The sequence below is a fragment of the Sarcophilus harrisii genome, chromosome 6 (genome assembly GCF_902635505.1).
Source record: "Sarcophilus harrisii chromosome 6, mSarHar1.11, whole genome shotgun sequence".
Classification (NCBI taxonomy): domain Eukaryota; kingdom Metazoa; phylum Chordata; class Mammalia; order Dasyuromorphia; family Dasyuridae; genus Sarcophilus; species Sarcophilus harrisii.
Window position 1 is genome coordinate 29,491,766 of NC_045431.1, and position 21,049 is coordinate 29,512,814.

General features: G+C 40.4%; 1 protein-coding gene across 6 annotated transcripts in view; it reads left to right on the top strand.

The window, feature by feature from the left end:
- The first annotated feature begins 211 nt into the window (after positions 1 to 211).
- The window catches only part of LIMCH1 (LIM and calponin homology domains 1), a 337,259-nt gene continuing 316,421 nt past the window's right edge, over positions 212 to 21,049 (top strand). For 2 of the 6 annotated variants that reach the window (XM_031943869.1, XM_031943871.1), the window contains exon 1: positions 228 to 663. In XM_031943869.1, the coding sequence (XP_031799729.1) occupies positions 577 to 663 (87 nt within the window). In that variant the 5' untranslated portion in view covers positions 228 to 576. Of the gene's footprint in view, positions 664 to 21,049 lie in introns of all 6 variants that reach the window. The other 4 variants (XM_031943870.1, XM_031943867.1, XM_031943872.1 and 1 more) reach the window with 4 other exon arrangements.

Here is a 21,049-nt window from a genome sequence, read left to right on the forward strand (position 1 = left end):
CCGCGGCCGCTGTCACAGCCGCAGGCTCCAGCGCGCCCGGCGCCGCGTCCCTCTGCCCCAGGTGCGGGGCCCGTCCCGCCACTCCCCCGCGCCCGTGCCCCGCCGGTGCCGGCGTCGGAGGCGGGTGACCCCGGCTGGAGGAGGAGGAGGAGGAGAAGGAGGAGGAGGCCCGGGGGTGGGCACCGCAGCAGCGCCGCTTGTTTATTTTTAGGCGGCGGGGGAGGAGGGGGAGGAGGAGGAGGAGCGAGAGAAGGTGGGGAGCGCGAGCTGCGTCGCTGCCTCCCCGCGGGGACCCCGCTCACCCCCGCCGAGAGCAGCCGGCGCTGGGAAGGGCCGCTGCAGCAGCCTGTGCCCTCCCCTCCCCCAGGCCGCCCCCGCCCCCTCGCCCGCTCTCCCGGGGCGTCCTTGGCAGACGGCCGGCGGCGGCGGCCGTGGCGGCCTCTAACCTCTCCCTGCAGCCTGCTAGGACCTGCCCCGGGGAAGGAGAGGGAGGGAAGGGGGCGCGGAACGAGGCCGGCGTCCATTCACCCAGCTCCCGCGGCGGCCCAGGCTGCGCAGGACCGGGGGCGCTCGCAAATGGCTAGCCTCGCCTTGGGTCTGGAAGAGCTGCCGCCCGAGCCCCCTCCGGAGCCCGCCTTCCACGAGGCGCAGAAGTGGATCGAGGTAGGTGCCCGCCCTTGCTCGGCCGCCGGCCCCGGGCCGGACAGCAGCCCCGGCGGCTCCGGGGAGCCCCAGGCGCCCGCGCCGCCGGCACGTTGGCAGGGGGAGTCCTCTGCGGAAGGGCACCTGAATGGCGTGGGGGGGGGGCGGCCCTGTAATGGTAGCGGGCTTAGCGGGGGGACCCGGACCCTCCGGCTCGGGCAGCTTTCCGTGCCCCGAGCCGGCCCCTTCCCCGCGCCGCAGGGAGACGGCAGCCCCAGATCCCCCATCCCTGCACATCCCTCTCCTTGGAGCCCTCGGCTGCCCGCCACCCAGATTTCCAGAGATCCTGCAAGATTTCCCGAATCTGCCGCCCCTTCTCTCCGGTCTGCAGCAGGAGGCTGACGCCGGGCGGGGGACCCCGGGGTGGGCGGCCAGAACCGAGACGGCCCCAATTACCGGAGCCTTTGTACGTCGCACAGGGACCCGCACTGAGGGGCCGGCTACCGGGAAGGGCTCGGGTAGAGAGAGCAGCAGGCTACCTGCAGCCCCCAGGGAGCGGTAGGAAAGCGGTTCCCATGGCAGGCGGTTTGGAGCGCCCTCTTTCCCCGGTGTCACCGGAGGTGCAGTCTTCTAGCGGTGGCGAGAATCCGTAATGTTGGGGCGAGTGTCAGTTTTTCACTTCTTAGTGACTGAGGTGCTAGGCCGGAACGAGCCGGGGAACCACTGGTTCCCGATCTAGGACGCTGTGACCCACATGAATCGGCTTATTCTGATTCACCAGCAGTCAGTAGAGAAATGCCTGAAATAGCCCTTTCAGAGCCTATGCAAGGGGATCCCTAAACCCCTTTGGGAGAGAAAAGGAAAAGCAGGCTCTTCTTTCCTGGAGTCCCTATAATTACTTACTACTGTTATTTTTACAACTTCGGGGATGGTAAAATTAATTGGGGTTTATTTATTTATTTTGGTCTTTAAAAAAAAAAAAAGATCTTGCACGATTGGTGGCGACGCTGCTTCCCTTAATTGGTTAATATGAGGTGGACGCCACCGTTCTCGGTTGTCAGCGATTGGAGTTCAAGCAGTGATTAAGCATTTCAGAGTTCCAGCTCGTTAAGCTTCCTTCTACGCGAACCGGCGCACACATATGGTGGTGTCCCCGTATATTACCATTGTGCTGGGGACTCTGGAAACTCCCAACTACCCAAAGGCTTGTGGGACGCACAGACATTTAGACTGCGGGCATTTCACAGCTTTGCCCAATTAAACCTTTATTCCTTCACATAAATTTCTCCACTTTTTTCCCCCTGTGGCAATTGGGGTTAAGTGACTTGCCCAGGGTCACACAGCTAGGCAGGCTGCATCTGGGCCGGTGCTCCATCCACTGTACCACCTAGCTGCCCCTCCACTTTTATTTTGATTCCTGTCAATATACAACATTTATTAACAGCCTTCTATATTGTAGGCGCAGAAAATGCAGCAAATACAGAAGAGGGACAGTACTTGCCTGCCCTCAAGAGGCTTAATTTATACCCAAATTGACTTTAGAAGCAGTTTTTTTTAAATGGATTAATATTCATTATGGGTAATTTCTAGAATCTTTTTTTTTTTTTAATTGCTAGAAGACCAAAGCATTTATCCCAAACAATGCCAGCATTCTCAATTCTTGGAGGGAGGGAAGAGAAGAGAAAATCTAGTACCAAAGGCTTTTATGTGGCTTCTCTCTCTCTGCCCCTTCCCCCATCTCTGCCTCTCACATATTCAACTAAATAAAATTCATGTTTTGGGATACATTCTTACTACTGGCAGCGGTGGCCACCACATTTGTTGGAAACACATGCGAAGCACCTGGAATAACTAGGTTGTAGACATCTGGCCAGAGTGTCCAGATGCTTTAATTTACATTATTTAATTTCCTAGGTTTAAAAAACATCCTTAAGTTGGGGCAAGAACACACTTTGAGTGTAACCGTGGCATCATTGTGGTAAATGGTTTGAGCCATGTTTCTTTACATAGAAATAAAACTGGTACAGCTGCCTTTTAAGTGTGCTGTAATTCAGAGTGAGTAATATCACAAAGCAGGTAATTATCAGATTTTGCTCTGGTTCCTCAAAGAATGGTTGTTGTTCCAGGGCAGGGAGAAAACTTGCTTTTGTCACATTTCCTTTGACTATATACATACATAAGCTCCTCAGGAGAATCATTAATGGCTGCTTCCATATTTTCTTTGATCTTCTGAGTATTTCTGACCACTAAAAGGGGAAAACTCCCTGGCAGGGAGGGAACACAGAATGGGGAAAACTTAATTTTGCCACATTTCCTTTGACTATATACATTAGCTCCTCAGGAGAACCATCAATGGCTGCTTCCGTGTTTTCCTTTGTCTTCTGCATATTTATGTCCACTAAAATAGGAAAACTAAAGCTGGACGTATTTGTAGGATGAAAGACTTTGTAAATGCACCATACCTGAGTGTGGGACTTGCATGGGACTTTCCTTTTGAACCCTGCGTACATTATTAAGAGAGCATATCTCCTTTCATTTACAGCATCTCCATTTCATTGAAAGGGTATCTTCACTTCACAAGGGTATCATAAGCCACTAGGGGAGGGGGAGATAAAGCATCTGCCTTAGTTAGTTTGTAGTGGTTGACAATCTTGAAATGTTAATGCTGAGTCTGCAAACCAGTACAATCCCAGAGCCCCAACAGATGGTTTGGGAGAGCCCTGCCCTTTGAACAAAGCTTCCTAGGCTAATATAGCAATATAGCTGCTAGAGTAACTCCTGTGGGTATTGTTATCTTCAGACAATCTCATCTCCTCCGGTAGCTAGCTGCATTGTTCTCCTGCTACATCCTCATTATTACGGCTTTGTTTTTACGGGGTTCTCTCGGGGAGAGGTTCCCACAGCCTGTCACTGGACAGGAATTTCACCATTTCCTAAGAATACTTCCCTATGTGCAATAGGTTAATAATAAACAGTGTTTTGATTTTTGCCTCCACCTCCTTGTACATGTTGGCTAGGGAATATTCATTCTTAATACTGACACAAAAAACAAAAAAACTTAGCCCAGGGAAGAAGTTCCAGTAGAGATAAACTCGTTAATGAGGACTCTCTCGGCCTGTGTTCTCCTGCCTCTTTGAGGAATACTTTACCAGGCAGGAAACCTGGCCATGGAACTCTGGGCTATCTTTTACCACCGCTGGCAAAGGCTGGATTCCGAATGGGAGGCAGACTTATAATAGGCGAGGTTGATGTGGGTACAGATAGTGTTGCTCAGCGACACTTCCAGCAACTTTTAATAGCTCTGAAAGCAGGTTGAATATTTTACTCTGGCTTGGGAGACTGGAGGAGAAAGGCCCCTCAGAAAAAGGCAAGTCAGTCAGCAATGACCTTGGTTAGGATCTGCAATCATTTCTCCAGCCCTTTCTCCACACCTTCCCCAGTTGTGGTTAGATTGGAAAGAAAATATGTTAGAAACCCTAGGTTTTAGTGTAGAAACATAAATTGAAATTTCAATGACATCGTCTCAACTGCAAACGAAGGTTAGATAGAAAGGAAGTTATAACCTGCATATTATTTTTTTAAATTATTATAGCTTTTTGTTTACAAGTCATATGCATGGGTAATTTTTCAGTAAGCTGCATATTATTAAAACACATTAATGTTATTTTTGAATTAGAAGGAAATCTTAGTCATATAAATACATATAATATATTATTGTATATTAAAGCATGCAAACACATATAAATATATAAACTTAGCCTGTAATAATTTAAGATTATGATGTATGCACCTGGTGCATTCTATATTAAACAATGAGAAACAACAGGAATGATCATATTTTTTGGCCTAATGTTTTTGGCCTAAGACTCAGAGGAACTTTAGTGAATTGAAGTCTATCATTTCTTGCTAAGGGAATGCCCTTGAGCTTCATTCTTTAGCCTAGAATTGTTTTATAGTAGGAATGTGATTCCCCTCCTCCATTTTTTTCAGTAGTTCTACCTGTTAATTTACAGATTTACAGATAATGAAATTGAAACTTCAGAGAGTTTAAATGATTTGGCCAAGATTATATCTCTTTTATTATCAGAAATGGGATTTGAACTCCTCCTCTTAGACTTCAGAACCAGGGCTTTATGTTTTATGAAACAACTTGGTTTCACATTTGTGATTCTGCTCTGGGCTGCTGGGGTTTGGTTGAGGCAGGGCTCTGTTAACATGGGTGTGAACACTTTCTCCAACTTTTTTTTTTTTTTTTTTTTTTTATTTTTTATTTTTTATTTTTTTACTTTTATCCTTAGAGGGCTTGTTTGTGACCCAATTCGATTTTCTTGTGGGTGGAGAAATTAGTCCCTGAAGTGAACACTTGGTTTGATCATTCCCTAATCTCACTCCACCCCTTATCCCAAGCAAGATTACTGTCTTTTCTCTGAGAGAGTGGGGAAGGAGGGAGAGAGAGGGGGAAAGATAGCGGGGGGGGGGGGGGGGGGGGGGGGGGAGGGGGGGGGGGAGGGAGGGAGAAAGACAGAAAGAGAAGAGAGGAGGGAGAGAGAGAGACAAAGAAATAGAGATAGAGAAAGAGAGAGATGGAAGAGAGAGAGACAGACACAGAGGCAGAGGCAGGTAGAAACATAACATGGACGGAAAGAAAGGGAGGAAAGAGAGACCCAGATTAGAGTGTGTGTGTTTTTGGAGGGTGGGTAGGAGCAACCAAATTAGTAGGCCTCTTTAGCTCGCCAAGATTGAATTTTTAATGTTACTTGGCAATGAAGTAATGCTTGTATGTGTCTAACCTTTGAGATAATCCGGCATTTAGTGATCAGTAAAGTATTAAATGACTGATGTAAGGACTGGAACCACATGTGTCATTTGTCATTCATTCTAATTCTTTACATCTGTAGGCTTTTGAGGACTTTGATAACTCTTAGTGATGATCAAGATTTCAGTTCTGTCGCCTTCGGACTGCCCCGGGATAAGAATAAAACCTTTCTGGCTAGATAAATGGAGGAAGTGGGCATCTGTGAATAGCTATGCAAATCAGACTATAAACCATCTTTCTTACCATGACATTTAAATAGTGGAGCTGTTTGTATACTCAGGCAGCTATTCTCCTGGGCAGTCACGTGACTGGAAACCTGTGAGGTCCCCCTCTTTGGGAGGGGAGGTGGGATTTGCCTAGGAGTCCTCTTAGAGCCTGATTAATGGGCCAAAGAAGTCCAGATGGGCCTAGCCATTCGGGGCGGAAGAGCCAGGATTAGGCTTGGTGTTTCTGGCTCCGCCGCCAGTTGGCCCCCTGAACATCATGGAGCTGCCATCCCAGACGTCTGGTGGGACATCAGGTGGGACAGGGTGAGGCCCGGGCCTCTGGCAGCTCTGGAAGGTGCATTGTCAGGTGGTGATCAGAGCCACAGAATTATAAGGAAAAAAGCTTTCTTGTCACTTATGGCTTTTCTATCGGTCATTGCTTGATGTGTCCCTGACCACACGCTTCTCAGTGGAACCTTTCCTTGGGACAACTAATAGCGTCTGACGCTATGTGCCAATCCATTCCCTTCTTGTCCCCTACTTCTGAGCCTGAAATTGGGCATTGCAGTTTGTTGCAATGAGTCATGTATTGTCATTTCCATGATTCTAGTCAATGTGGACGGGATCCCTTGTTTTTTCTTCCTCTGTTCTCTCAATTTATATGTTTTTTGTTTTTTTTAAATTCAGCGAGTTTGTTGTTTCTGGAAGTAATATTCCGCGCCATTTCATATAGTATGGGTTGTTCAGTGTTTCCTAATGAATGGGCTTCTATTTGTTTCCAGTTTTTGGTAGCTACTGATTCTCAAATGAATGGGTTAAATGATGGGAATTGAAGGGAAGGTTAGGAGGGGGCAGGAGAACAACATTGGGTGTTTACTGTGGGGATAAGCCTAAATTGCACATTTAACAATATGATGATATTTTGCTGTGTGCAGTAAAAGCCCCTCTGCATGCTAACTAATACCTATCTAGATGGGTCTTGCAAGATCTCCATTGCGGGGAGATCATTTTCAAAAGGATATCATTCCCATTTCCAGGGAGAGATGAGAGCGTCCCATTCCGTGTCCCTTATTTCCTCCTGCATTGCCTTCAGTCTTATTGACAGATATGGAAGGTAGGCCCTATTCAGTTGTGTCAGTGATTTCAGAATGGCCTTCAGAAGGAAGTCAAGAAATGAATCAAAAGTTGAGGATGTCCCATATAAAAGAACTTGGAATGAGAGGCGGCACATTGTTTAAGGGTCCAGTGATAGGAGGTAATGTATGTAAACCATTGTGTAAGTTGGCAAGTGCTATAAAAATGCCAGATATTGTTATTATTTGTTGTCTGCTAAGACTTGGAATTCCACCAGTGCCATTGCTTGAACCTGAAGCTTCAGAGGTGAAACCTTGGCATATGAATTACTTGTGCCTTCTCTTACCAGTTCCCCTGTTTCAGTCCCTTTGTTTCTGCCCCTCTGCAGATAGGGAGAGGGAAAAGTTAAAGTGGGGAAATGAAATTTTATGTTAAAAGTTGAGCAGTTCATGCTCATTGTCCAATTCTTTGTGATTCCATTGGGGATTTTCTTGGCAAAGACGTTAGTGTGGTTTGCCATTTCTTTAGCTCATTTTATAGAGGTAAATAGGGTTAAATGGCTTGTGCAAGGTCACACAGCTAGTAAGTGTCTGAAACCAGATTTGAATTTAGGAATATTAGTCTTTTTGGCTTCAGGCCCAGCACTCTTTCTGCTGTACAAGCTGACTGTTTATTTTATAAGCTTTGTTTTTTTTTTTTTTGCTCTGAAATCTTTGCTGATATTATAGCCAATATTGCTTTCTCTTTTCTGAATTCATATAGTACTTGATATCTGTTACATATTTTGATATTTAATCATATTTTCTCTTATACTTAAATTGTTTTTTTGAGAGTGTTCCTGAGAGCTTCTCAAGGCCCAGGATGGTACAAAATATATTTCTTCTGATGCTTCATTGTCCGATGCTAGTTCCATGGTAATGGAATTAAGCTGTTCTAGGTCTTAGCAACCTAGTCAGGCTTCAAAAGTCTATCTTGCTGATAGACTGCGCTTGCTACCATAGGATCTGGACCTGCCCAGATTATGTTATGGGGACACATCATGAGAAACTTGGTCACTAGGTACAGATTGGTTTTGACTGTAGAAACTCATGAAACTACAAGAGGGATTAGGATTTGTGTGGTTAGCGAGTCTACCCCCATGAAATTACAGAACATTGGAAATATTGATCTATATAGTCTCAGTGGAAAAATAGATCTGTGGGGCTATAGCTAGAGGTAATGTCAAAGGACAAAACTAACAAAAAAAAAATCCCATAAACAAAACTTTTTAGGATTTGAGAAGGACAATTTCCCTGTCCACTCCTTTCTCTTCCCCCCACAATGACATAGGAAAGAGCTGTCAAATAGAAAAATGTTTAGAGGAGTGATCCAGTTGGAAGGTTTATGTGTGAGGAAGGATATACAGTTCACTTTGGCTGTGGTAAAATTCCATGACTGTGATACTGAGAGCAAAATTTGCTCTTGTAATGAATCCTGTCTCAGTAGTTTTTGTACCACAGGATGGACGCAAAATCAAGATGAAATCATATATTGAGGGTAGCATACTAAAGGAAAATCTTGACTAGGACTTTTTCTCATCTAAAGGTAGCAATTTTCTAGAATGGTCTTAGAAAAAGGATAAAATTTTCTTTCTCTCCTGTGTCTATGAGAACAGCCTCAAAAGAATTTATGACCTTGCTATGGGCATTTGCTCCAGTGGCTTACTTAGATTAAAACCTATCTATGACTGTTTATCCCTTTGGATTCTTTCCCACATACTTCCCTAAATTCTCTTAAGAGAGATGGCCACAGCAGCCATGGGAATCCTTGGTTTTTACTGATATCTTAGTATCTTTACTGGTATCCAATGGAGCAGTTGGGTTATTCAACTCATCACTTTGTATCTTACTATGTAACCAGTCTGTCTTTCTTTCTTTCTTTCTTTCTTTCTTTCTTTCTTTCTTTCTTTCTTTCTTTCTTTCTTTCTTTCTTTCTTTCTTTCTTTCTTTCTTTCTTTCTTTCTGTTTCTGCAATTGGGGTTAAGTGACTTGCCCAGGGTCACACAGCTCGGAAGACTTAAGTGTCTCAGATCAAATTTGAACTCTGGTCCTCCTGACTTCAGGTCCTATGCTCTATCCACTGTGCCATCTAGCTGCCCTTTCTCTACTATCTTGAAGAGATCTGATCAAGTTCATCTTCATTGTTCTTTGATCCAACCTATCTATTCCCTTCTCCTTTTGCCTTCAATCTTTCCCAACATCAAGGTCTTTTCCAATATGTCATATCTTTTCACTATGTAACCAAAGTATTTCAGTTTCAGCTTCAGTATTTGACCTTCTAAGTGAATTGTGGAAATTAATTTCTTTAAATATTGACTGATTTGATCTCCTTATTGTCTGAGGGTCTTTCAAAAGTCTTCTCCAGCTCCACAGTTTGGAAATGTCAATTTTGCACGCTCAGCTTTCCTTACAGTTCGACTTTGACATCCGTCCATTGCTACTGGAAAAACTAAAACTTTACTCCATGACCTTAGTCATCCAGGTGATGTCTCTGCTTTTTAGTGTGCCGCCCAGATTTTCAGACAGCGAAGAAGGCAGTTGAAGCAGTCTCTGCGGAGTGCTTAGAGCTCGGTCAGTCATCGAAGACCCCAAAGTCATCTATCCTGGGCCATCGCCAGCTGTTCTGATTTTTGTTTTGCTTCTGGAAGACAGTGAAGCTGATGACTTTGTGCAACTTAATCCAATTTTCTTGGAAGTCAAGACATCACCTTATGTCACTGGTCCTCTTGGAAGTGAAGGATGAGCAATAAGGTGCCTAGGATGTAACAGATCCTTAATAAGTACTCCATTGACTGCTTCAATTAGAATCTTCCTGACTTACTTGAATATCATATCAAATTCTATGCAGGATTTTTCCCCTTTCAAATGCTTAACCTTTAAACATACTGTTTTCTCCAAGTAATCCATTATGAATCTATGTAGGAGACAATTTTCCCAGAAGACAAAATAAAAAAAAGAGAATAGTAGAAGGACTTAATTGCATTTTTTTTTTCTTTTAAGTAATATACTTTTAAAAATCTTAAACTTCTTCATCAACTGGAAGTTATTTTTTCCTCTAGTCAGCATTAGAGGACTTTTTCTTAGTTTTATTTGGTAAATTTTTGTTTTGATGGGTCATTAGTATTTGAGAATATTAAGGAAACAGTCTGAAATGAATAGATTGGACCAAATAGTTTTCCATTTCAGTAATTTGGAAATTTACTTTTAGCTGTAAATTGTGATTAAGAAATACCTTCTGTAGCTATAACTTTAAACTTAATTTATTGAGAAGAGTTATAATTTTAAAAATATGATGATGAGATTTTAGACAAGCACTTAGCACACTAGCTAGCACATAGTAGGTACTTAGTAAACATTTATTGAATTGAATTAAACTATTCAATAAACCCGGAGGAGTAGTTCTGTTAAATTCTTCATGTACTACTCCAGTGAGAAGCTCAAAATTATGCTTAGAAGTAGATTTGAGCTAGTAAAGATTTGACCCCAAAGTCCAAAATTATACCTGATAACTGAATATAGGTTTTATTATTTCACAAGTATCTACTATGAATTGAATTATTGAATAAACAAACATATGGAATAGTTCTGTTAAATTCTTCATGCACTTCTCCAAGTGAGAAGCTCAAAATTATACCTAGAAATAGATTTGACCCCAAAGTCCAAAATTGTACCTGATAACTGAATATAGATTTTATTATTTCACAAGTGTCTCCTATGTGGAATGCAGCCAGATAAACTGATATCAGTCATGGTTGTTTTGTTCTTTGTTCTTGAAGGGGGTCATGACAGCAGGCAGGTGATACCTTGGATATGCAAGTAGATTGGATTGAAGTGAGGGAGTGAGTTAAGTGAGAGAAGACTGTGCAAAATCATCAGTTTCCCTTCTGGGTGCAGTGGCAAGACAGAGATTGGGACCATTGGAGATCACCCTCTATTAGTCATGGTCCCTCTTTGTTAAAGAGCTTCTAGTCTAGTCAAGTACGCCATGACCAAAGATTGTCATTTCTAAATCATATTATTATTATATTATTGTCATATTATTAACATTGTGACTAAATTCAAGTATGAAATTGCAATCTTGCCATAATACTATTCAACAATTTAATTGCCCATATAACATTTAGGTTGTGGTTCCTATAAAACTAACTGTTCTCTCTAGTTATGTTTTATTGTAAATTTTTTATGTTGTGTTTTTGTAAAATGAATAAATATTAGATGGGTTTTACTTGCACCGTACAGGATTTTTACTGTAGTCCTTCTCATAGAGATAACATTATACTGAAGCCTTATGGGTCCATATCAGCTTTTGGCTCCCAAGCCCCATTTTGGTTTTTGCTCCACAGAGTATGCTATTAATATATATACCTTGGTTTTTGCTCCACAAAGTATGCTATTAATACATGTACCAGGATTGTAAATTAGAGTCTTGCCCTGAGATAGAATGTGATACAGTGAAAAGAACAATGGGATCTGGAATCTCAAAGACTTTGCCATTTTCTGGGTACTTTTCTGGGCCTTAGTCTACTTTTCTATAAAATAATGAGAAGATTGGAATAGATAACATCTAAAGTCCCTTCTGGCTCCAAATCCATAATTCTATTTTCCTTCAAACAGCTGACAGTTTAATTTGATATATAGACCTATATGAAAAAATGACAGGAAAATATCTGACAACATGTAAATATTTGAGTTATGTTGACTCTAAGTACTTTAAGTCTTTAAACTTAAAGGAAAAGAGGGAGGGCCTTATGGAAAAGTGGTCTTCAGATGTGTCTTGAAGAGAAGTTGAATTTGGATAGATGGGGAAGATATTTTAAGTAAGGGGAAAAGTTGGAGATTAGTCTGGTTTCTGTGGAGCACACTAAGAATCTCACTCTTACAAAATGGTGGGAAGAGCGTTTGGGCAGATAAGATAGAGCCCACTAATGGAGAACTGTGAAAAACTAAAGTAGGTAAGAGCTATTCCCCAGGAGATAATTTATTTAAGGACATGAACTTTTTTTTTTTAATTTAAATGTATTTTATTTTTAATTTATGGAATAAAACATTTCCTTTTTTAATTAAAGTTATTTGTTTTCAAAACCTATGCAAAGATAATTTTCAACCATCACCTCTGCAAAATTTTGTGTTTCAAATTTTTTTTCCTTCCCTTCCCTCCACCCTCTTCTCTAGATGACAAGTAATCCAATATAGGTTAAACATGTGCAGTTCTTCCATACATATTTCCACAATTATCATTCTGTACAAGAAATATCAGTTTAAAAAGGAAAAAAAAAACGAGAAAGAAAACAAATTCAAGCAAACAACAATTTTAAAAAAAGTGAAAATACTGTGTTGTGATTCATACTTGGTTCCCATGGTCCTCTCTCTGGGTGCAGATGGTTCTCTCCATCACAAGACCATTGGAACTGGTCTGAATCATCTTGCTGTATAACAAAAATTTTCATAACAGAACATAATAAAAAAGATGATTGTACATGAAACTGCAAACCTATTATATACAATTTGCCATTCCTTTTAAACATATAACTGTTATCATGTAGATTTCTTTTTTTCTTCCCTCTCCACTCCTCCCACCCTAGAGATTACCATTAAACATAAGTAGGTATCTATGTGTAAAATCATTCTATATATATCTATTTATCAGTTCTTTTCCTGGCTGTAGATAGCGTCTTCCTTCATATGCATTTATAATAATCAAAATGACTTATTCACTGAAAGTTGTTCAATATTTCTGTTACAATATTGTTACAATATACAAATTCTCTTGGTTGGTATTTTTCTAAGATCATTCTTAAAGAAACACGATTTTATCAATAAACCTGAAAAATGATTCAAACTCTCACAAACCAGAAAGATTCAGATTAAGTCAACTCTGATTTGCCAGCTGATGCTCATTTAATCATGAGTTCATTAGTCTAGATCTGGAATGGATTTTACAGATTCTCAATTCATTTTCCAGATGAGCAAAACCTAAAGGATAGAGAGGATAACCTGTGACTTGTCTGGGGTTACACATAGTGTCTGAGGTGGAATATGAGTGAGTCCTGACTCTCCAGATCTTCTCCGTTATGTGTCACTTTGCTTCTCCAAAATAACATATCTCCCTTCTCTAACATCTTTACAGTATCATCTTGCTATGCAAAAAAAAAAAAAAAAAAAAAAAAAATCATAATAACAAAACTGGACAGAAGCTACATTTATAACAATAGGGAATTGCTGAACAAATTGTGGTTTGTGAACATTATAGAAGGGGATTCTCTGAATAAAATGTGACAGACATGAATACATATAGAAAGCCTTCCATAAAATGAGGCAGAATGAACAGCAAACACAATGTATAAACTTCACTGACTTGAATTCAGGGATTGGATCTCAAGAGTTCCTCAGTCATGGGGGCAGGGAGGCTTTATGTGAGATCTGATGAGATTACCAGCTAATGAGCATTTCTTTTATAGGGACTTTGCTTTGCCCAGGATTGTGAAACTACTCCTTTTCACCTTGTTGAGAAGAATAACCTAATTAAGTCTCAGTAACTGGCTACTCCTGGAATGAAGTTTTCTTCTCTCTTGGAGAAGGACAGATTCATAACTGGATCTAATCCTCTGCTGTCTTTAAAAGGGAATCAACAATCTACTTAAAATTTGTTTTTCAATGAACATTTATTTTCTCTTCCACCTTCCCTTTAGAAAACAACAAAACCCTTAGAACAAGCTTCAGAACACGTTTTCCTTTTCCACCTGTGTTAAGAGCATCTTTAGAGAGATCTAAACTGTCTTCTTATAATCTATTTCCTTACCCATTGGAATCAATCGATCAGTAAACATTTATTAAGCATCTACTGTGTACCAGGCTTTGTGCTAAAAAATGGGGATACAAAAAGTGGCAAAAGACAGTTTCTGTTCCCAAGGAGCTTACCATTGAATGGACTTTGTATGTATTGTGTATTTCCTCATCATGTACATGTTTTATCCCCCCAGTGAACATAAGTTCTATCAGGTTGGAGACTTTCATTTTTTATCTTGTACTGTACTACTGTGTATTTCCTCATCATGTACATGCTATATCCTCTTAGTAAACATAAGTTCTTTCAGTTGGAGACTTTCATTTTCTGTCTTGTACTGTCTTTTTCCTCATCATGTTCATGTTATATCCTTTCAGTAAACATAAGTTCTATCAGGTCGGAGACTTTCATTTTCTATCTTGTATTGTGTATTTCCTCATCATGTATATGCTATATCCCCTTAGTGAACTTATCTTCACTGAAATAGAAAATAAAAGTTTTTTTTCTATCTTGTATTGTGTATTTCCTCTTGTACATGTTATATCCCCTCAGTGAACATAAGTTCTATCATTTTCTATCTTGTATTTTGATTCTAGAAAATGTCCTAATGATTCCCTAGATTTGGGGGTTGCCATATTGAATTTAAGGTTTCCCTCGTGGTAACCCCAAATTTAGGTATCCTAGAGCCTGCCTCCTGACTTCTTAAATATTTCACCTCTTATTCGTAGACTAGAGCCTCATTTCCTTCCCATGTGGTCCACGACTGCCGATGGAAATATGGATCTGGAGTGGTTCCCCACTTGTGGTCACTCCTGCCTTCCAACTGCACTGTTTTCCCCGCCCTTGTCGCATCATTCACGTTAGCCAGCTCCATGACAGGCTCTCCAGTAGATCTGAGACTGGCACACAGGTGCCTGGCTGGCTGGAATTCTTGGCCTGAGGAAGAGAAAATAGACCTTGTTGCTATCCCCCCTGCTGCCAGGAAATAAAATGGTGGGTCTATTTATTTATTTATTTTTCCAAGTGGTTAAAAAAAGCAGTTTATAAAAGAGTTGCCTGGTGATAGTCAGCGATTGGCCGCCCCAGGAGCCATTCTACCCTTGGCTCCTAGTTAAATGGTGTTAGTTGAAGGAATTATTTAGGAAGCTGGCGTTCTCTGCATCATGTGCCTGTGTTGTACTCATCACATGGAGTTCCTGTCTGCAGGGATTGAGATCATTTTTCTTTCTTTAAATAAACAAGCCCATGACATTCTGTCATTTTGGGTCACTTTTCTTTTCCTTCCTTCTCTTTCCTTCCCTCTCCCCACTTTGTTCTCTCTTAGCATCTTATCTCCCTCCCAGCAGCCTACCCTGCAGCTCTGAGGCTAATATTGCAGCTCAGGGCATTAGCCATTCAATTTATTGAGAGTGTTTTACAGTTTTTGTTTTTTGTTTTTTTTTGTAAAGAGAAATATAAGAATTAAGGAGGAATAGATAGAAGTTTATTTAGGTGGATAGATTCTTTTCAATCAATTAATCAGTAAGCATTTATTAAGTGCCTATTGTGTGTCCTACTATGTGCTGGGTGGGCACTGTGCTCCTCTGTATCAGGTTTCATTGAGGGAAGAAAAATAGGGGGGTTACCCTGAAGTTCTGAAATTCTTTCTAAGGGCAGTTGAATGTCTGGAACTTGAATATGTCCTTTAGGTGAGAAGATAATGGCTGATAGAACTGATACGTGAACAACGCCTTGTTCAGCAATTGTAATGACATCATGGAAACACTGAGGAGGAGCCTCCTCTCTGCCTTTCCTATGGAAAAAAAAAAGGAGAGATGAGAGAGCTTAGTGCTATTGTCAGCTAACAGATGTTGTTATGATCCTAAATGGCTTTTCCCAATGGCCCTGCAAAATGTGATAAATATGAAGGGCGATAGAAAATGAGATCCTCATTCGCTGAGTGCAGATCACCCCCAGGGAAGGGTGATTTCCAAGAATTCGTCTTTAGGAGCCCTTGCAAGATCTCAGAGCTCCAGAAAAAGGCCGGGATCCATGATGGTGGATGTAGAACCGTGTGTCACGGGGTGGGGGTGAGGGGAAGCACTTTCCATTATAGCTTGAATGACTAATAAACACCTGTTATTATGGTTTTCCCAGCAGTCACATTCAGATGTAAAAAACAGAAAGGTTGGGAGTGTATCTGCATATAAATTTACATGTGATTTGAATGTTTGCCCAGATATATTTTAGAACGCTTCCCCCAACCCCTGGCTGATTTCCCTCAAATACAATAATTGGTCCACAATTCCTTCCTTTTTACTGGAATGTGCCCTTTCCCCTATTGCTGTATCTCTGCTATTTGGGAGAGTATGAAGTTGTTTCAGGGATGTGTCAATGACTGTAAGATGATTTTAGAGTTTAGGGAAACGGAGGTAGCCCCAGAAACTTTGCCAGCTCGTCCATGGCACCTCTGCCACAGCTTAGAGACCATTGGTCTTGTATCCAGACAGGGAAAAAAAAAGGATTGAAGAAACTGTGAGGGATCCTTTTCAGGGTAGGGAAAAAGAAAGCCACATAACTGCAAGGGTGCCACATGCCAGTGGCTCTTATTACAACACAAATGTTTAGCTATAAGGTTTCTTATGCCGGGAATCTGGAACTCTGAATCCAAGGGAACTTCACTGGGAATCCCACAGCCCCTGATAGGGGTACACCTCAGAGTATACTCTTTACTCAATTAAAGTCAATTCAATAAACTTCTATATTATTTTGAGAATTTGCTTATTCATTAACTAATGGAATAAAAAAGTATTTTCATAACAGTACAATAAAAAATTGTACATGAATATGCAAGTCTTTTATGTGTAACTTACTCTACTTTTAAATGTATAAGTATATACATTTCTTTTTTATTTTTCTCTCCCTCTTTCCCTTCTTTCTTCCTTCCTTCCTTCCTTCCTTCTTTCCTTCCTTCCTTCCTTTCTGTCCTTTCTTTCCTTTCTTTCTTTCCTTCCTTCCTTCCTTCCTTCCTTCCTTCCTTCCTTCCTTCCATCCATCTTCTTTTTTTAAACTATATTCAAAAGTATAGTACTTTGCTAAGAATTTGGGACACAGAAGAAAAAGAATCAGTCACTCTCAGTAAACTTACATAGAGGTAGGGAAGGAGAAGCATAACATGTTCAGAATTAAATAAAAGGCAATTTCTGGAGGGAAGAAGCATCAACTATGGAGAGATCAGAAAAGGCTTTTCATAGGAGATGACATGTAAGCTGAGCCTGGATTCTGAGAGGTAGAGGGAGAGGAGGCCCTCTGTGAAAAAAGTACAGGGATCTGAGAGTAACATATGGCAAGCTAGGTTTGGTTTGGGACACAGCTAGGGGGGCTGGAATATAAAGAAAGTGAATTTTGGGAATAATATATAATATTCATATTAATAATTTGGAAAGGTGGACTATAACTAGACTGACAGGCTTTAAATTGACAAATGGAGGTATTTGCATTTGATCCTAGATACAATAGGGAAGTGACATGGTGTGGCAAGTGTCTGAAGAATATTGATTTGCAGCTGAGTGGAGGCAGGATTAAAGGGAGAAAAATAATAAGGGTATTGCAGTAGTCCAAATAAGAGATGATGAGGACTTAAATTAAGGTTTTAACTTAGCGGGGAGAAGGGAAGAAATAAGAAAAGTGTTATGGTGGTAGACTCAACAAGACGTGGCTATTAATTGGATATGACAGATAATGCAGAAGGAAGAATTCAGGGTAATTCAGAGACTATAAATCTGTGAGAGTTGCAGTGTCATTTATAGTGGTGCCTTCCCTAGAAGTGGGAAGGTTTGGAGAAGGTTTTGGGGGAAGAGAGAAGTTAATTTCTGACTTAATAAATTTGAGAGACTGATGGCATATCCAGGTGGAAATCTTCAACAGGGGGTTGACAGATTGAAATTCAGGAGGAAGATTTGGATTGGATATATTAGGATTGCAAATAGGTCATTGAACTCAAGGGAGCTGATTAAAAAGAGATAACAGTAGATATAGAGTCCAGGACAGAACTTTCTCTCTCTCTCTCTCTCTTTCTCTCTCTCTCTCTCTCTCTCTGTATGTATGTATACAATAGCTTTTATTTCCAAAATACATAAAAAAATAGTTTACAACATTCACTCTTGCAAAACCTTGTGTTCCAAATTTTTCTTAGTCCCTTCCCCCATCTCCCTACCTTAGACAGCAAGTAATCCAATATATGTTAAACATGTGCAGTTCTTCTCTATACATATTTCCACAAATATCATGCTGCACAAGAAAAATCAGATCAAAAACAAAAAAAAAATGAGAAAGAAAAAAAATGCAAGCAAACAACAACAAAAAGAGTAAAAATACTATGTTGTGATTCACACTCAGTCTCCATAGTTCTCTCCCTGCATGCAGGAGGCTCTCTCCATCACAAGATCATTGGAACTGAATCATCTCATTGTTGAAAAGAACCAAGTCCATCAGAATCGATCATCGTACAATCTTGTTGTTGCTGTGTACAATGATCTCCTGGTTCTGCTCATTTCACTCAGCATCAGTTCGTGTAAGTCTCTCCAGGACTTTCTGAAATCCTCCTGCTGGTCATTTCTTACAGAACAATAATATTCCATAACATTCATATACCACAATTTACCCAACCATTCTCCAATTGATGGGCAGCCACTCAGTTTCCAGTTTTTGGCCACTACAAAAAGGGCTGCCACAAACATTTTTGCACATGTGGGTCCTTTTCCATGATCTCTTTGTGATAAATCCAGTAGAAACACTGCTAGATCATAGGGTATACTCAATTTGATAGCCCTTTGAGCATAGTTCAAATTGCTGTCCAGAATGATTGGATCAGTACATAACTCTACTAACAATATATTAGTATTCTAGTTTTTTAACATCCCCTTCAACATTTATCATTATCTTTTCCTGCAGAACAGAACTTAAATTATTTTAATTTATGGAATAAAAGAAGCATTTCCATAACAAACTACAGTTTTCAAAAAAGCATTGTACAAAAAACTCTAAGTTTATTATGACAAGGGACTATTCCTTTAAAATGTATATTTATGTAAACTTTTTTCTCACTTTTTCCCTTTTTTTCCTTCTTTTCCTCTCTTCCCCCAGAATGATTATTATTAGACATGCATATATATATATATATATATATATATATGTAAATATTCTATATCAATTTATTTCTCCATTGTCTGGATAACATCTTTCTTTATAGGTCCTTTGTGGTTAGATATTTATAATAGTCAAAATGATTTAGTAGCAAGTTTTTCTAGAAACAATTGCTGTTACTGTATACAATGTTCCCTTAATTCTGCTCATTTTGCTCTTCATCATTTTGTGCAAGTCTATCCATGTTTTTCTAAGATAATTGACTCATCATTTTTTATAGCACAATAATATTCCATCACAATCATATATCACAGTTTGTTCTGCCATTCCCCAGTCGACAGACATCCCCACAATTTCCATTTCTTTGACAGCACAAAGAGAGCTGCTATTACTATTTTAGAGCATATACGTTCTTTGGAAATAGACCTGATGATGGTATTGTGGGAACAAAGGGTATAAGCACTTTAATAAGTCTTGGGGCATAATTCACATTGCTTTCCAAAATGATTAGATCAGTTCACAGTGTTGGAAAGATGGATGATTTTATTCAGCAAAGAACATTGAGCAGAATTAATCATCCAAAGGGAATCAGAACTGAGCAATGTCATAAAAGCCAGATGTGGACAGAGGATCCCAGTGGATCCTAGAAAAGACCATTCAAGTTTTAAAGTTAAGAGATCAACCTTGGGGAGCAGTTTCAATCCAGGTTTGATTCCAGATCCCAGGCAGAGAAGTGAGTGGGAGAGAAGTGGAGTCCCTGAATGTTGCTGACCCTTTCTAATCCTTTCATTGACTGGGAGAAAAAATAAGAGTCTTGTAGCAGGAAGGAATTGCAGGGTTGGGAGGTTTTTCTGATAACTGCTGAGAGTGGGAGACTCCAGGGAAGTTTTACTTGTAGAATTCTGGACTTTGCTGCTTCAGGAAGCTCTCTCTGGAGCAGCCCATTTTCTTGAGCTCCTGACCTTGATCCGTAGCTTCATGGAAATGGAGCTCTGCTTCTTGGAAGAATTCTGCTGTTTTGGAGCCTTAGAATCCCAGAGTTGGAAGGGACCATAATGTCTATTTAGTCCAAGCACATGAATCCCATTTAAAACATACCTTGGGAGGAAGGTAAGTGGTGCAATAGATGGAGCACTGACCCTGGAGTCAGGAGGGTCTGAGTTGAAATTCGGCCTCAGAATAGTTGTGTGACTCTGGATAAATCATTAATCCTGATTGCCTCCAAAAATAAAATAAAATAAAACGTATTTGACACATAGTCATCCATTTGGATGTCTTTGTCAAGCCATTATATTCTCTCAAGGAAGCATGAGGCTCTTTTGGCTATCAGAATGTTTTTCTGCCATCAGAATTTTTCCCTTACATCTATCCAATATTTACCTCTGAAATTTTTACCTCTTGTTCCTTGTTCCTTCTCTTGGGACCAGTAGAGCAGGCTCAATCCCTAGTCTGAGTAATAACCTTTCACATATTTGAAGACAATTATCACATAATTCTCTTAACTCCTTCTCTGCAAGCTCATTCAACTCATTTTCACATGGTGCAAACCCTTTACAATCCTGTCTGTACTTATGGAAGGAACTCCAGCTTATTAAGATCCTTCTTGGAAAAATGGTGACTAAAATTAATATAGTACTGCATTTGTGTCTGGCTAGGGTTTAGGAGAGTGGGATCTTTGCAGTCAACACCCTGGAAATTGTATGTCTCTTAATGCAATCTGGGATCTATTATTTATTGGCTTTTTAACCTGTCAATTCATATTGAGCTTGTCTGAAACAGCCGAATAGACTTTGGCCATTCTTCCGCCATCTTTTACTTTTGAATTTTGGTTTTTGGAACCCAAGAGTAAGATTGATTTTTTTCCCCCTTTATTATTTCCATTTTATTAAAGTCAGCCCCTGTTCTTATCTATTAAGATGCTTTTGCATGCTGATTTTCTATCATGACAGCTATGCCTTTTACTTTTGAATCACTTAAGAATTTGAATGACTCAGAATTGATAAACATATCAACTAGGTCTTTATTCAAATTATGGGTGAACCCCTTCAATAGCATTGGGCTAAACATAGATAGAAGCCAATCAGCTCAGTGGATAGAGCGCTGGATCTAGAGTTAAGAAAACCTAAATTCAAAACCAACATTAGACATGTACTATTTGTCATAATCCACTAGAAAAGGAAATGGCAAAACAGTCCAATATCTTTGCCAAGAAAACCCCATGGTTAGGATAGTCCATAAAAGGTCGACAACAACAAAGTATAGATATGTCCTACAGATATAGATCTCTATCTCTACTACAGATCTCCTTCCAAGTTGACATTGAATGATTGATGACTACTTTTGGGGGCTGGCTATTTAAAGAAGT